This window comes from Phytophthora infestans, genomic scaffold, assembly GCF_000142945.1.
Source record: "Phytophthora infestans T30-4 supercont1.36 genomic scaffold, whole genome shotgun sequence".
Lineage (NCBI taxonomy): Eukaryota > Oomycota > Peronosporomycetes > Peronosporales > Peronosporaceae > Phytophthora > Phytophthora infestans.
In genome coordinates, this window is record NW_003303723.1 from 333,174 (window position 1) to 345,956 (window position 12,783).

Consider the following 12,783-nt stretch of genomic DNA (forward strand, 5'->3'; position numbering starts at 1 on the left):
ATCAGCAGACAGAAGAGCCTGTGCTGCCCGGTGGACACTGCTAAACTGCCCTTCTCTAGTTTATCGAGGACTGTTCTTAAAACCCTATAAAGAAGCAGAAAACCAAGAGAACAAAGCCCTTCTGCAGCACGTAGTACTTGGAGTAGTATTCATTGCCGATCTCTCCTTCCTCTTTTTAGTTTCCCGGTTAAAGTGACTTCCATTATCGAGCAGGTCTACGTCGACTTCTCGTCTACATCTGCTCGTCCTGTGGCTCGCCAGCCACTTGCTCGTCTTCAGCTCCTTCCTCCGTGGCGTACAGCACCTTGAAGATCGCCTGGGCCAGCGGGTTCGACTCGTTATCTTCTGCCGCCTGCAGCATGATCTCCACTTCACGCAGCTTGTTGAAGTAGAAGTCGCGCTCCTTCTCCAGACTTTCCACCATGGCACGTAGCTCGCCGCTCTCGTTCGTCAGCGCCTCGTTGTTGGCCGTGAGCTCCTCCAGTTCCTTCTCCAACGGCGCCGTGGCCGCTGCAACAGCCGCCTCCGTGTCTGCTTCAGACGGCGCAGCAGCAGCAGCAGACGCAGACGCAGCGCTTCCTACGGGACGACGCGTGGCCCCCGTCGACGTTCTGGCTGTGCGAGCAGCACCTGCACTCGTCGGAGCTCCAGGAGGCGTCCGTCCGACTCTGGAGGTCGCAGTAGCGCCAACTTTTCGACGTAGCGGCGCTGCTGGTGTGGACGACGAGGCGCCTCCACCGAACTTCTGCGTGTATTGCGCACCCCCTTTTCCTTTTTCACGCTGCGCTATGGGATCGTAGGGCTGGCCGGAGGCGTTGCGCTCGTAGAAGGCCTTGAACCACTGCATAAACTCGAGATTGTCCTGATATTTGCCACGTACGAGTCGATCCACCTCGACGTGCTTGTCGATCTTAAGTTGCATAAAGGCTTTCTGCAGTACTTTGTAGTTCTGAATGTACTCGTAGTCCTTGTTGGCTGCCCAGTCCACTTTGCTCATCTGTACTTTGCCCGGATACATGGCGTCCAGGATCTGGCAGGCCACAGCGCCCGTGCACGTCTGCTCCACCTTGGACAAGTTGATGGCGCACAAGCTATTGATCCAGTCCAAGATCTCCTTACGACCCACAAAGTATGTGCCGTCCATGAGGCTCATGCTCTGGTCCGCCATCGTCTCGACTTGCTAGAGGAAGTGTCCTTGCTTGGTAGGTTTTTGGCTCGCGATTGCTGAAGTGGCGGCGGGTTGGGCGTTTTTAGCGTCAGATGGGGTATAGCCGGATAATGCAAATATTATACATTTTTTGAACAGCTCTAAATCTCCTGAATGTCGGACGATGCTGGCAAGGTGACCTGCTCAAATGACATTATTGAGCGGCGTCGCGTCGCTGGCATGGAGGTAGAATTACCGGTGATGACGTCTAGCGCGTCTCGCTCACTGTCAGATGAATTCGTGATGTACCGCTCGGGGTGGTGGAAGACGGCGAAGCACTCAACGTGGAAGCCCAGTCGGCACTGTACGCAGCCATAACGCGGCCGGGTCTTGAGACCGCGCTTGCTACAAAGACGACACAGTATCCGGGCTCTGCCCAAGTTGGGCATCAGGATATGCAGGCTTTTGTCATCTTTCTCGCGTTGCATCGCTCCATCCTTGTCCTCTTCTCGCCTCCTCTTACCCCCTGAGTAAGGCTGCTGCAGGGGCTTAGGAGCCTCTGCAGGCTGAGGTTTCCTCTGCTGAGGTCCCGAGACCTGCGACCCCAATAGCGATATGGCTACTCGTCTGTTGAACTCTTGGAATGTCGCCTCCATCGAGCTGATTGATGAAGGCTGGGAGGCTGTCGAGCGCGTTCCAGCCTCCGTCACTGCAACAGCCTCTGAGACATCAATAGCTTGCAATTTCAGTGCTATTAAAACAGCGTGTGCCTGGAGGTGGCTTGATGTCGCTTTTCTTAGGCGTCTCGCTTATTGGCTCTTGAAAAAGTATACACCCAAACAGAGCGTATACAAACACAATGTGACGTCAGACGATTGGTATTCGGAAAGCCATGGCCAAGAAGAGCGGAGGTGCGTCGCCGTGGCGCGGCCACGACGGATCGCTGCGCAACGTTGCACTACAATTTACTAAAGCGACATGTGATGGGGTTATTGACGCAGGTTCGAAGCCCAAAGGCAGCGTCGGCAAGAGTAACAAGCCCAAGAAGGGTGGCATGTTCAAGGCGCTCAAGAAGCAGGAGAAGAGGTGCGCGTAGTAGCTAAATTGCTGTATCCACGTTAATGTCACTGTGTTTAATGCTGTGCTGCATGCTATCGACCTAGAACTGCCGTGGTAGGAGTGGATAAGAACGATCCGCACAGCAAAAAGCGCAAGGCAAAGGTAGCCAAGCGTCCAGCAACTGTATCCGACGAGCTCCGCAGTTTTGACGAGCGCATGGCCGCAAAAACTGCGCGGCGACCCGGAGCTGTGCCAAAAGTTGCTGCAGTGGCTCCTCCAACATTCGTGATGGCAGCTCCAACCTTCCAGCTGTAAGTCGCGATGTGTTTTTTCAAGCTGTTGGACTAGCCCAATAGAATTCCAACACAACTTCTGACACTCTTGCAGCAATTTGAATCCTGTGCAGCCAACGCCAGCGCCACGTGAAGTAGAAGGCTTTCGTGGATTCATGTCGGCGTTGGAAGCCCCAAAGGATGCGCCAGTTGTGAACCCAAATCGTAATGCGCGTCAGCCTAAGACTGTTCAGCCAAAATACCGTGGCAGCAATGTGTTTGCAATGCTGGAAGATGAAGATGAAGAGCAGCAGAAGACACAGATGGCTTCACAACCGGCGCCGACGTTCATGCAGCCGGCAACGTTCACATTCGCAACAGCCAAGCCGACTCTTACGTTGCAATCTTCGTTGCAGTCCTCACTACGACAGAACATGCAGCCAGTAGCAGTGACTGCAGTACTGCATACAGAGGACATCGATCCCGACTTATAAGGCGACAAAACACGGAGAGCTTGAAGCTATGACACTGTTGCAACAAGAAAACATTTGATTACAGAGGTTTTGTTTAAGCTGGGTCCTTACCGCAACGTTCGCGCAACCATGTGGGCAGTTGCGCGATGATGCGTCGCCGTTGAGGCTTGGGCTTCACGTGGATTTGTATGTGCCTCTTTGTACTAGAGAGAAGCTCAGCCGGAAGAGAAGCGTAGACCCAAGCAGCCTCCACCAGCAGCACTGCGAGCAAGTGACGCCACCGTTTGCATTCCCTCCGTCTCCATTGCAAAGTAGACTGAACAGCGCAGTAAACTACGACCGGGAGCTCCGTCTTCTTGAGCAGGGAGGGAGAGTACGTAGCAGCGACCAGATCAGTCGCATCGTCCTCAGGCATTATGGGCAGCGCCACCAGCAAAGCGGGCGACGCGAATCCCAAGAACTTAGGAGCAGACCCGAACGACCCAAATGCGTTCCCGCTACATCACCATCCGTATTATAACCAGGCACAGCAGCAGCAAGGTCGCAATTTTGACGGAAGCAGTGAAGGAAAACACTCGCAACAGCCCTATTATGCCGGCCAAAGCAATGCGACCGAGGCAATGGAAGTGGATCCGCCTACTGAGACCTCTTCGGAGGTATCCTATGCAGACGGAGAGATGTCTACAGCGCAGATTGATGGTAAGGGCGCGGAGATCGGCAAGGGGGACAATGCACAGACTGTAGACGTCACGGTGCCGCCTGGGGAGGACGTTGTGCCCATGGTGTTCAAATGGGAACACGGCGGACGCAACGTGTTCATCACGGGCACATTCAATGGGTGGGACAAGCAGTGCCCAATGCACCGATCTGGCAACGATTTCACGTACATCGCCAACCTCACGCGGGGGAAGCACATGTACAAGTTTGTGGTGGACGACGACTGGCGGTTCGCCCCCGACCAGCTCACAATGGCAGATGTAGAAGGCAACGTTAATAACTATGTGGACGTATCGGACTTTGCGCCGCTCTCCGACTTTGACGGGAAGAACAGGCAGGACGACGACGAAGACCCCGAGAACCCGTACGCACGGTACATCCCCGAGATCGACGAGTACACGAAGGAGCCACCTCCGCTCCCACCTCATTTGCGGCACATAATTTTGAACAAGGTACGGAAGGCGCTGCAACTTTATTAGGAGGTTTGTGCTGGGTCCTGACTCGCGTGTTTTTGCGTCTGCAGGCGCCGCCGACAGTCGATGGGCGATTGCTGCCTGTGCCTCAGCACGTGGCGCTCAACCATCTTTATTGCACTGCGATCAAAGATGGAATGATGGTGCTGGGCATCACTAACCGCTACAAGCAGAAGTTCGTGACCACCGTTTATTATAGCCTCATGCCTGGCGCCAACTAGCTCTTGCAAGAACTGGTTAGGCTCAGCGTAGAAGGCAACGCAGGTAGAAAAATAAACGGGAAGAAGCTCTTGAGCGCCGTCGTGAATGATCCAAGTGTTGGACGCGACGCGGGCATGCAGTGCGCGTGCTATTTTGCTCGGCTTCTGAAGGAAGTAGACACTCTTTTTTTTTTGGTAAGGAGCTGCTCGCGATGGTCGTAGCGGTGGCAGGGCATGGCCAACCTAGGAACGGCGAAGTCCTAAAGCAATGACAAGCGAGCACAGTACATTCTCCGTCCTTCTGAGCCTTCGCCACACCCCAATCCTACGACCCATGAAATTACACAGCCAACACACGAGCGGTGCAAAAACAAATAAACATAATTGCTGTTTTCTTGTGTAGCAGTGCTCGCTGTCTCGACGTCAAATGACAGCTCACTGCACTAAATCGTGCCGAGTTTTTTGCGCTCTTTTCCACCAAAACTGCATGTCTCCGTCTGTGTCGTATCATCTCCGTCTTCTGTCGTTGGAACAAGCTTCAGTAGGACGCTTGGCACCAACTGCAGCGCTGCTGGATGGTTCTTACTTCTGTTTTATACGTAGATCTCGGCCCACAAGAAGAGGAAGAGCGAGCCAAAGCCCAGCAGCAAAGAGGCGATAAAGGCCAGTACCAGCTCCACGACCGCATTTTTCTTGGGCGCCACCGCACGCGTGAAGAAGAGCGCCATGAAGACAAGTCCAGTCAACAAGAGTGCGGCTGTGAGGACGCCGTAGCTCTCCGGGTTCACAGGGCTCGCGTACGGGAATTCCTGCAGGGAACAGATACAGGTCAGTAGGCGCAGACTAAAAGCCTCCACTCTAGGATCCACACAGGCGCACCATTTCCATCGTGGCGAAGTATCGAGATCTGCTCGGAGCTCGACACGTATGAGCTTGTATACGTTATAGCAGGTAAAATAGGATTTCAAGATAAATTCATTTTCAAGAAGAAGGAAGATCAAGTCTGGTTGATTGTCGTGTTTGCCCAGCATAAATACGAAACTACTACATGGCTTCGTCATCTTCACGCATCGCCTGCTTGAGTCGCTGCACGAGTTTCGCCTTGAGCCCTTTGGTGCCGAGGCCGCGCTTCTTCAGCTCTGCTCGCAGCTCGGTCACCTTCATCTTGTCGACTTCGAGGACCGCGTCCTCTTTCGGCGCCACAGTCGCTTCAGTCTCCACGTCATTGATTTCCAGCTTCGCACCATCGGCAGCCTCGTCATTCTGCTTCGGGCTCTGTGGCTCCTCCTGTACCTGCTCTACCGTTTTCTCATCCCGACTGGGAGATGAAGCTTTCTGAGCCACATTAGAACCGTTCACCGTATTGCGTGGAGAAGGGCCGCTTTCTTCTTTACAATCACTCTTCGTGTCAACAGCCGTGTCATTCGTCTCTCCACCATCACTCCTCCTTTCTCCATCCTCCATAGCAGAATCTTCCGGTGAGCTGTCGGACATCTCCTCGCCACTTTGCTGTGCCTCCTTGTGGTCCTCCTCGGGCTCTCTACTGACATTTTCCATGCTCTCATCACCCTCCGCGTCCTCCTTCTTCACTCGTTTCTCCGCAGCCTTCTCCTTGTCAGCCTTGTGAACATCGTCTAGCTCTTCACGCAGCTTCTCTAGCTTCGTTGCAAACTCCGCTTCCAGCTTTCGCAGCTTCTCCTCGTGGGTCTGTACACTCGCCTTCATCTTGGCTTCATGAGCTTCCATGGACGCAGCAACCAACTCCTTCGTCTCCTTCGTGTGTTTTGCTGGGAGATAATAGATCGGTGGAGACGCGATGGTAACCAGAAATTTCGACTGACTCGCGCTTTTCCGCAGCATCTGCAAGTGCTCCAACTTGGCGCGAGTAATCTGCTCACTGCGATCCAACTCAGTGCGAGCTATTGACGCCTCCAGTCGAGCTACCTCAGCTTCATAGCGTGCCTGGATTTCAAGATTCTGACTCTGCTTCTTCTCCCTCTGCTCGGCTTCATGCTGCTTCGTGTCCTGGCGCTTAAACAAGTCGGTATCCTTCTCAATCTGCCGCTTGGCCTTGCCTAGATGTCCCATTAGCGCCCCAAACATGCGTCTGCTACGTGCGATACCGTCCTTCTGTGCATACGGCGCCACTGCACGTTGCTTCCGCTCCTGTGTACGTGCGTTGTTCGTAGAGGGAGAAACAGCTGAGGTGGAACTCCTGCTCGTCTCCTCCGCTCTCTCGTCATGATGACCACCCTCCGGTCTGGCCACTGCAGAATGGAGCCTCTGTCTCTTTACAGCGCTGCTCTGCTGATTGTCCTCGCTGCCACGCTTCCCAAGTCTTCGCGAGGCATCGCCCCGACTGTTGTTTTCCTTAAGCTGCACAGCGTGTCGGCCTGCACCTCCTGAACGTGCGGTCTCGTCACCAAGGCGCGCAAACACACTACGTCGACCTGCTACACCTTTTGATGTCCCACTTCTACGACGTTCTGTAGATAGAAGGAAAACGCAGAAAAGTAATTAGATGAAAGATCGCATCGTAATATGTGGCGTCCGACAGCAACTACAGCGCCTAAAGCCCATGTGAACGGGTAATACACGAACAACGCGACGTACTGGAGTTATCGAGTGCCTCTCGCTTTTTAGTAAGCTCCTGTAGCTCACGACGTAGCGCCCGCTCGTCCGCCGATTCCGCCCGATCTGCCATCGCTCGGCGCTTTGGTGGTCGGCCTTGATTTTGGAGGGGGTAAGGAATTTAAGTTGTTATAGCAACATAAAATGACAATGTTGCGTTAAACTCGAAACTTACGGTGCTTAAACCTTGAAGAGACACTGTAGAGCTGCGATGGCATCGCCCAGTGCTACAGCTGACGACGCGGTGGCTAAGGCGCTGGAGAGGCTACGGCAGAGGAAGGCAGAAAATTTACCTGTAGAATATAGGGATGCTCCAGCGGCGGTGACACCAATGTCAACCTCGATGCATGCGGCTCAACCTGCCGCCGGATTCCAGGTTATCTGCTCAGGTGAAGTGGAGAGAGTCCATGTACGTTACCGTTGTAAAATGCAACGAGTTTGCCGGAGAATAACTATCTACCTGTTGCGGTTAATAGTACCCAGGCATCACAAACGTATACTGCCGCTATGCCATCACGTACGGCGTTGACTGGCGCGTGCTTCATGTGAGTCTTGGCATCTCTGTCACATTCGACAGATAATCCACTTACGGCGTTGTTGGGCTGCAGGGGGCTGAAAACGGACTCTCGCAGATTGCGTACTTGGCCAGCAATGAAGACGAGATCTTGCTCAACTTTCCCATCGACGTGTCATTCAAGAGCACCAACCCGTTCGGCTGGCCTCGCCTGGTGCTGAGTCTGTACGGACTCGACGCACTGGGTCGCGACGTGGTGCGAGGCTACGGCTCTATCACGTTTCCTGTTACACCAGGCTGCTCGATACGGGAGGTGCCGCTGTTTCGGCCAATGTCTTCGTCACGAATGCAGCAGTTTATAGCGTGGCTAACGGGATCACCGCCCGAGTATTTCGACTCCAAGTTCGTAGCACAAAGCGATTGCCGTGAGGTCACACGAGTCACCTCTGCAGGCAAAGTACGCGTCGTACTGAACGTGGCAACGCACGGGATGAAGCACCACGGATACACATAAGCAAGATCTGTATGTCTTGTCATTTCTCAGTTAACTCTTTTGACTCAGTCGTTACACAACCCAAGACACAGCTAGCGAGACCTGCTTCACAGCAATGCACACTCGCCGTCTCAAGTATTTGCAAGAGGGGCGTGTGAGAGAACTCCCGCAGCTTCGTTTAGCACAATCCTTCGCGCGCCATCTCGGACATTCGCTCCGACAATCGCTCCTTGATGATCTTTCGGCGCTTGCGGAACGATGTGCGCTGTAATATGAAAGCAACAAGACAACACCGTCAACAAGGCCGACTACACACAAGGACAACGCATCGACTGGGGCTTCAAACGTACCAGACGGCCTTCCTTGCTGAAAAGTTCCAGAAAGTTGTGCTGCATCTCATCGGCCTTGTTCATCCACTTGTGCACGAAACCATCGACGTCGTTGCGCACCTTATCTACTGCCATGTCAAACTTGATACTTTTCTCCTTGATAAAAGGGACGTTCATGTCCTTGCCCGAGTACCCGCGTTGCAAGTTGCGGCGGATGAACGTGTCGTACTCTGCGATGATACGGATAATGAGGTCGGATGTCGAGATACCGTCCGTACGTCGCGTCTCCAGGAATTTGCCCATCGCCTTAATACGAGCGTACACGTCGCCCTCTGACGCCTCGCCCGATGTGTCCGAGTACGGTAGTGCGTCGTGGCACACATAGTCAATGTCGTGCTTCTCGAGAAAATCGTCGGACAGCACCCAAGGAGCGTCTTCCACCACTTCATCCACCCATCTACAGTGACGTAGAGACTCATAACGCTCCTTGTCCGTCATGACGGTCCGGCCCTTGAGTTTGTGCGTAATCTCGTCACTGCAGCAGCCAACCAGCAAGTACGTGTTGGGGTACGCATTCTTGCACTGCTGCAGAGCCTTGGCATGTCCAAAGTGGAAGAGATCGAAGATTCCATCGGCGTAGAGACGCAGGGGGCGACCAGTGAGGGTACCGGGTTCGCCTTCTTTCAGTTTCTTGCGGTAGGGCTCCGGCTGCGGTTCGGCTGTGCTCTCCTGGCTGCTGACGCTGCTGTTGTCGTTGACCTCGTTTAAATCCTCAGCTGTCGGCTTCGTTTCCTCTGCGGCGGGTGAGTGGTGGTTGTCCTCAGCCTCATCGGCATTGTTCATTTCGGCGGCACGTCTCTACATTTCAAACAATCTCATTAGCCCTTTACAATAAAAGATATCGGTGTTTTTCCACGACGACGTTTGTGGATATCGAAACGAATGAGACTCTATCGTCGAAATCATTCGCTGCGACGCGAGGGATCGCTACGGGAAAGAACGCACCTTTCTCGCCATCTTTGCGCTTCTGTCGCTGTTCGTCGAAAACTGCAAGTGACACGAAGCAAAAATTAAGAGCATGTACTCGTACTTATTGGGATTAAGTACGGCTAGTACCGATTTCGGTCAGTTTAAGACCGATCTCAACTGCGACGCGTCAACATCACCCACTTCAACATGATGATAGGCTCCTTACTAGGCTATGACAAAAAACGAGGGGATTATATTAAACTTAAAAATTGGCTTTGCTCAACAAAAGAGGTTTATGCTTGTTAGTAGGTTAGCTCAGCACCGGACAGTGTAGCAACGCGAGTGCTACCCGAGTAAAGTTTGTGCGGTACGTTGGCGAGCTGGTTGCGCTCTGTAGCAACCGCAGGCTGCACCACGATCGGCACCTGCCACTGGAACGTTTGCCTCTGCTGCGTCGGAGCGTCGTTGCTTTCCTTTTGCGGCGGTGCTCCAGCCGAAAACTCGAAGCGCAGCAGCCACTGGAAGCGCACCAGGTCCGTTTTGATGGTCGGCAGCGCATCGTGCGGGATGCTGAAGCGAACATTCGTTTGCAGTGTATCCAGCGTGCGCTCATGGAACTTGCCGAATACCTTGGACTGTACGACGCGGTCGGGATCCAGCGCCATAGACGAGAGCGTCTCTTCTAGACACAGCGTGGCCGAGACTTCGTAGCAAGGGATGCTAGCGCGAGTAAAGTCAAAAACGCCCAGAAGAACCTCGCCTGGTTGGTAGAACTGCTTTGTCAGCAGGAAGCGCACGAGATGGCTGCTGTCCTTGCCAATCGTGAAGATGCTCGTCTGTGCGCGTTGCATCTGCTCCGTTTCCACTCGGCCATGCATGAGCGAAGGCCGCAACTCGAACGCAATCTCGCTGCCTGTACGGACACCAACAGGTGCCGGTGCTAGCGACAAACTTCGTCCGACGCGAGTGGTTCCACCCACCACGTGTTGCTTGTTGTGTGCGGTCGTGGCGTTCTTGACCTCAGACGCAGCACTGCCATCGTCCTTGTCCTGACTCGAAGCGAAGTGGCTTGCACTAGCTACGGTGCCAGCCTCGAAGAAATACTCCGAGCCGTACACTTCGAACGGCAGATGCACCGACACAGGTTTGCTCCCAGTAGTTGCACATTGCGCCGTGATGGAGACCACGTAGAAGACCCTCGCGGACGACCCACGGAATGTGGGGCAGACGTTCTTCGGCAGAGCAATTGCAAACTCTCGTGTGCAGCGCTCCGCAGTCTCCTCGCGCGCAGCCTCGGCTGCTGACACAAGGTCAATTGCTCCGTGACTCTTCGCAGCGGCAGCTCCCAGCTCCGACTGAGTCGGTGCAATATTGATATCCGAGAGCAGCACCGACGGCGCCGAGCGGAAAATGCACGTTCCAGTGTCGCCCGAGAAGTTGCGTACGTCGGGCAACGCTTCACCCATTGTGTCATCCTCGGAGGGTTTGCGCTCTAATTGCACGACTGGTAGTGTCAACAGGTTGTTGTCCACCGTGACGTGGCCGTGCACTTGTGCCACCACGTGGGAGATCTCCGAGTGAGCATCAGGCTTCTGCTGATGGCTTACGAGCCGCACGACTCCCTTGACGACGCCTCCTGGACGAAAGTAGCGGCTCGCAAGTCGCGCCACCAGCACGCTGTCCTCCCCGGCCTGCGTGACGTGGTCCATCGTCATCGAAAAGGAGTGATGGTGAATTGTGTAGAGCACACCAAAGTTGAAGTGGTCCATCGGAGCCGTCCTCTCCCACCCACCAACGGCAATGCGAAACCGAATGGGGTTGTCACTGATGAACCCCACAATCTGAGGTGCTGCCAAGCGGTGGTGATGGAGAGTCCTTCCATTAGTCATTCCAGCTTTCTCCCTGCAACGAACAAATCAAGAACCACACTCGGAACATGGCTCCAGTAGGCAGACATTTGTCGATGTCTTCGGTACCTCTAAAATTATACTTCAGTAGCTAAATGTCCCTGCTTTGGTATCTTGTAGAACATGAACAACGAACCCGATCAGGAGCTCAGTATCGACAAACCTGTGAGCATCGACGCATCTAGTGGCACAAGCACCGGCTCAACAAGCTCCGCGCCGTTCCGCAAGACTCTCGTTGAAGGCGAGCCCGGCACCATCACTGGTCGCCCTCTACGTCTCTACGCCGATGGCGTCTTCGATCTCTTCCACTTTGGACATGCCAAGGCTCTGCAGCAATGCAAAGAAGCGTACCCCAACACGTACTTGCTGGTTGGCTGCTGCAATGACGAGATCACACACGGACTAAAAGGCCGCACGGTCATGACGGACAAGGAGCGCTATGAGTCGCTTCGTCACTGCAAGTGGGTGGACGAGGTCGTGGAGGACGCTCCGTGGGTGATCAACGACGCCTTCATTGAGAAGCACAAGATTGACTTCGTGTGTCATGACGCTTTGCCGTACTCGGACACCTCGGGTGATGCATCTGACGGAGATGTGTATGCGCGAATCAAGGCCATGGGCAAGTTCCTCGAGACGCGACGCACGGATGGCATCTCGACCTCCGACCTGATTATTCGAATTGTTGCGGAGTACGACACCTTCATCCGCCGCAACTTGCAGCGCGGCTACACTGGTAAAGAGATGAATGTGTCCTTCTTAAAAGAGCAGGGAATACGACTTGACATGGCAATGGACAAGGTGAAGGAGCGTGTTGCCAATGTCTTCAGTCGAAAGCCAGGGCGATTCGACCAGCGGCAATCTGTGTAAGCAAGTCCGCGTGTGGCAACAAAATAGAGCTTCCCCGTGTGTCCGAAATAAGCAATCAAACCATGAAAACACGTTACCATTGACTCCATATCTTAATGAGGAATGCTGGTAACTCCGTGAACGGCTCGCTGAACCTTATGTGCTGATGCTGCTGCCACTAACAATGCTTGTAGGCCTGTAATAAAGAAAGAAAGTCAGCAATACGAAATCCTTGCCAGCAACCAAAGCGTACCACTCGAGAATTGCTTTTGCGCCTGACGAAGATCACTAGGCGGTAACGAGCTGAACCACAGCAGTGTGTCCGTGTTCCTGGCTTTAGTATCTGTTGCTTCTTCCTGGCCGCTCTTGCCTGCTTTCCGATTACGTAGCGAGTCGTCGCCACTCTTCCCCACTACTTTTACCTCAGACGCATCTTGCAGTCGCCAATTTCCCTCAGAATCCAGTACCACTACCCGAAACGCCTCAAATTCTTCGTGATACGAAATTTCCGACAGCGCGTGTTCTTGCAGTCGCAGTTTTGCCTTCGTCAGCATAAGAAAGCCCTGAACCGATAGATCAACGTCAAAGCTCTTTAACTTACGTTGCTGCTGCAGCAAAGACGCACCTGCTTGAGCTTAGCATTTGCCACCTCGTGATCGTCGAGGTATTTCTCTAAATCCTCCAGGCCCGCGACCAACAGCTTGTCCGTTCCGTCGGTCATCTTGTTCTGCGATTCTGTACTCAAGTTGGTAG

At 53.8% G+C, this 12,783-nt stretch overlaps 9 protein-coding genes across 9 annotated transcripts; 4 read left to right on the plus strand and 5 right to left on the minus strand.

Annotated features, from left to right (window-relative positions):
* Window positions 1–168: 168 nt before the first annotated feature.
* Window positions 169–1,217, minus strand: PITG_14584 (microtubule -associated protein EB1; the record flags this gene model as incomplete). Its single annotated transcript, XM_002898441.1, has 1 exon — window positions 169–1,217. The coding sequence occupies one exon, from the start codon at window positions 1,166–1,168 to the stop codon at window positions 233–235; it is 936 nt and encodes a 311-aa protein (XP_002898487.1).
* An 807-nt stretch (window positions 1,218–2,024) lies between these two features.
* Window positions 2,025–2,972, plus strand: PITG_14585 (uncharacterized protein; the record flags this gene model as incomplete). The annotated part of the gene is made up of 4 exons (XM_002898442.1): window positions 2,025–2,058; window positions 2,149–2,233; window positions 2,311–2,517; window positions 2,594–2,972. 4 exons carry the CDS (start codon window positions 2,040–2,042, stop codon window positions 2,970–2,972), a joined length of 690 nt encoding a protein of 229 aa, XP_002898488.1.
* A 395-nt stretch (window positions 2,973–3,367) lies between these two features.
* PITG_14586 (5'-AMP-activated protein kinase subunit beta, putative) lies at window positions 3,368–4,362 on the plus strand (the record flags this gene model as incomplete). Its single annotated transcript, XM_002898443.1, has 3 exons — window positions 3,368–3,607; window positions 3,674–4,120; window positions 4,192–4,362. 3 exons carry the CDS (start codon window positions 3,368–3,370, stop codon window positions 4,360–4,362), a joined length of 858 nt encoding a protein of 285 aa, XP_002898489.1.
* A 1,023-nt stretch (window positions 4,363–5,385) lies between these two features.
* Window positions 5,386–7,055, minus strand: PITG_14587 (uncharacterized protein; the record flags this gene model as incomplete). Its single annotated transcript, XM_002898444.1, has 2 exons — window positions 5,386–6,827; window positions 6,955–7,055. 2 exons carry the CDS (start codon window positions 7,043–7,045, stop codon window positions 5,386–5,388), a joined length of 1,533 nt encoding a protein of 510 aa, XP_002898490.1.
* Window positions 7,056–7,183: 128 nt separating this feature from the next.
* On the plus strand, window positions 7,184–8,000 carry PITG_14588 (sporangia induced hypothetical protein; the record flags this gene model as incomplete). The annotated part of the gene is made up of 4 exons (XM_002898445.1): window positions 7,184–7,267; window positions 7,349–7,381; window positions 7,449–7,517; window positions 7,581–8,000. 4 exons carry the CDS (start codon window positions 7,184–7,186, stop codon window positions 7,998–8,000), a joined length of 606 nt encoding a protein of 201 aa, XP_002898491.1.
* Window positions 8,001–8,003: 3 nt separating this feature from the next.
* On the minus strand, window positions 8,004–9,344 carry PITG_14589 (choline-phosphate cytidylyltransferase B; the record flags this gene model as incomplete). Its single annotated transcript, XM_002898446.1, has 3 exons — window positions 8,004–8,244; window positions 8,330–9,166; window positions 9,314–9,344. The coding sequence occupies 3 exons, from the start codon at window positions 9,323–9,325 to the stop codon at window positions 8,158–8,160; spliced, it is 936 nt and encodes a 311-aa protein (XP_002898492.1).
* A 235-nt stretch (window positions 9,345–9,579) lies between these two features.
* PITG_14590 (uncharacterized protein) lies at window positions 9,580–11,046 on the minus strand (the record flags this gene model as incomplete). Its single annotated transcript, XM_002898447.1, has 1 exon — window positions 9,580–11,046. The coding sequence occupies one exon, from the start codon at window positions 11,044–11,046 to the stop codon at window positions 9,580–9,582; it is 1,467 nt and encodes a 488-aa protein (XP_002898493.1).
* Window positions 11,047–11,177: 131 nt separating this feature from the next.
* PITG_14591 (choline-phosphate cytidylyltransferase B) lies at window positions 11,178–12,132 on the plus strand (the record flags this gene model as incomplete). The annotated part of the gene is made up of 2 exons (XM_002898448.1): window positions 11,178–11,222; window positions 11,305–12,132. One exon carries the CDS (start codon window positions 11,605–11,607, stop codon window positions 12,049–12,051), a length of 447 nt encoding a protein of 148 aa, XP_002898494.1.
* Window positions 12,133–12,143: 11 nt separating this feature from the next.
* Window positions 12,144–12,751, minus strand: PITG_14592 (uncharacterized protein; the record flags this gene model as incomplete). Its single annotated transcript, XM_002898449.1, has 4 exons — window positions 12,144–12,226; window positions 12,284–12,386; window positions 12,447–12,593; window positions 12,656–12,751. 4 exons carry the CDS (start codon window positions 12,749–12,751, stop codon window positions 12,144–12,146), a joined length of 429 nt encoding a protein of 142 aa, XP_002898495.1.
* Window positions 12,752–12,783: the final 32 nt, after the last annotated feature.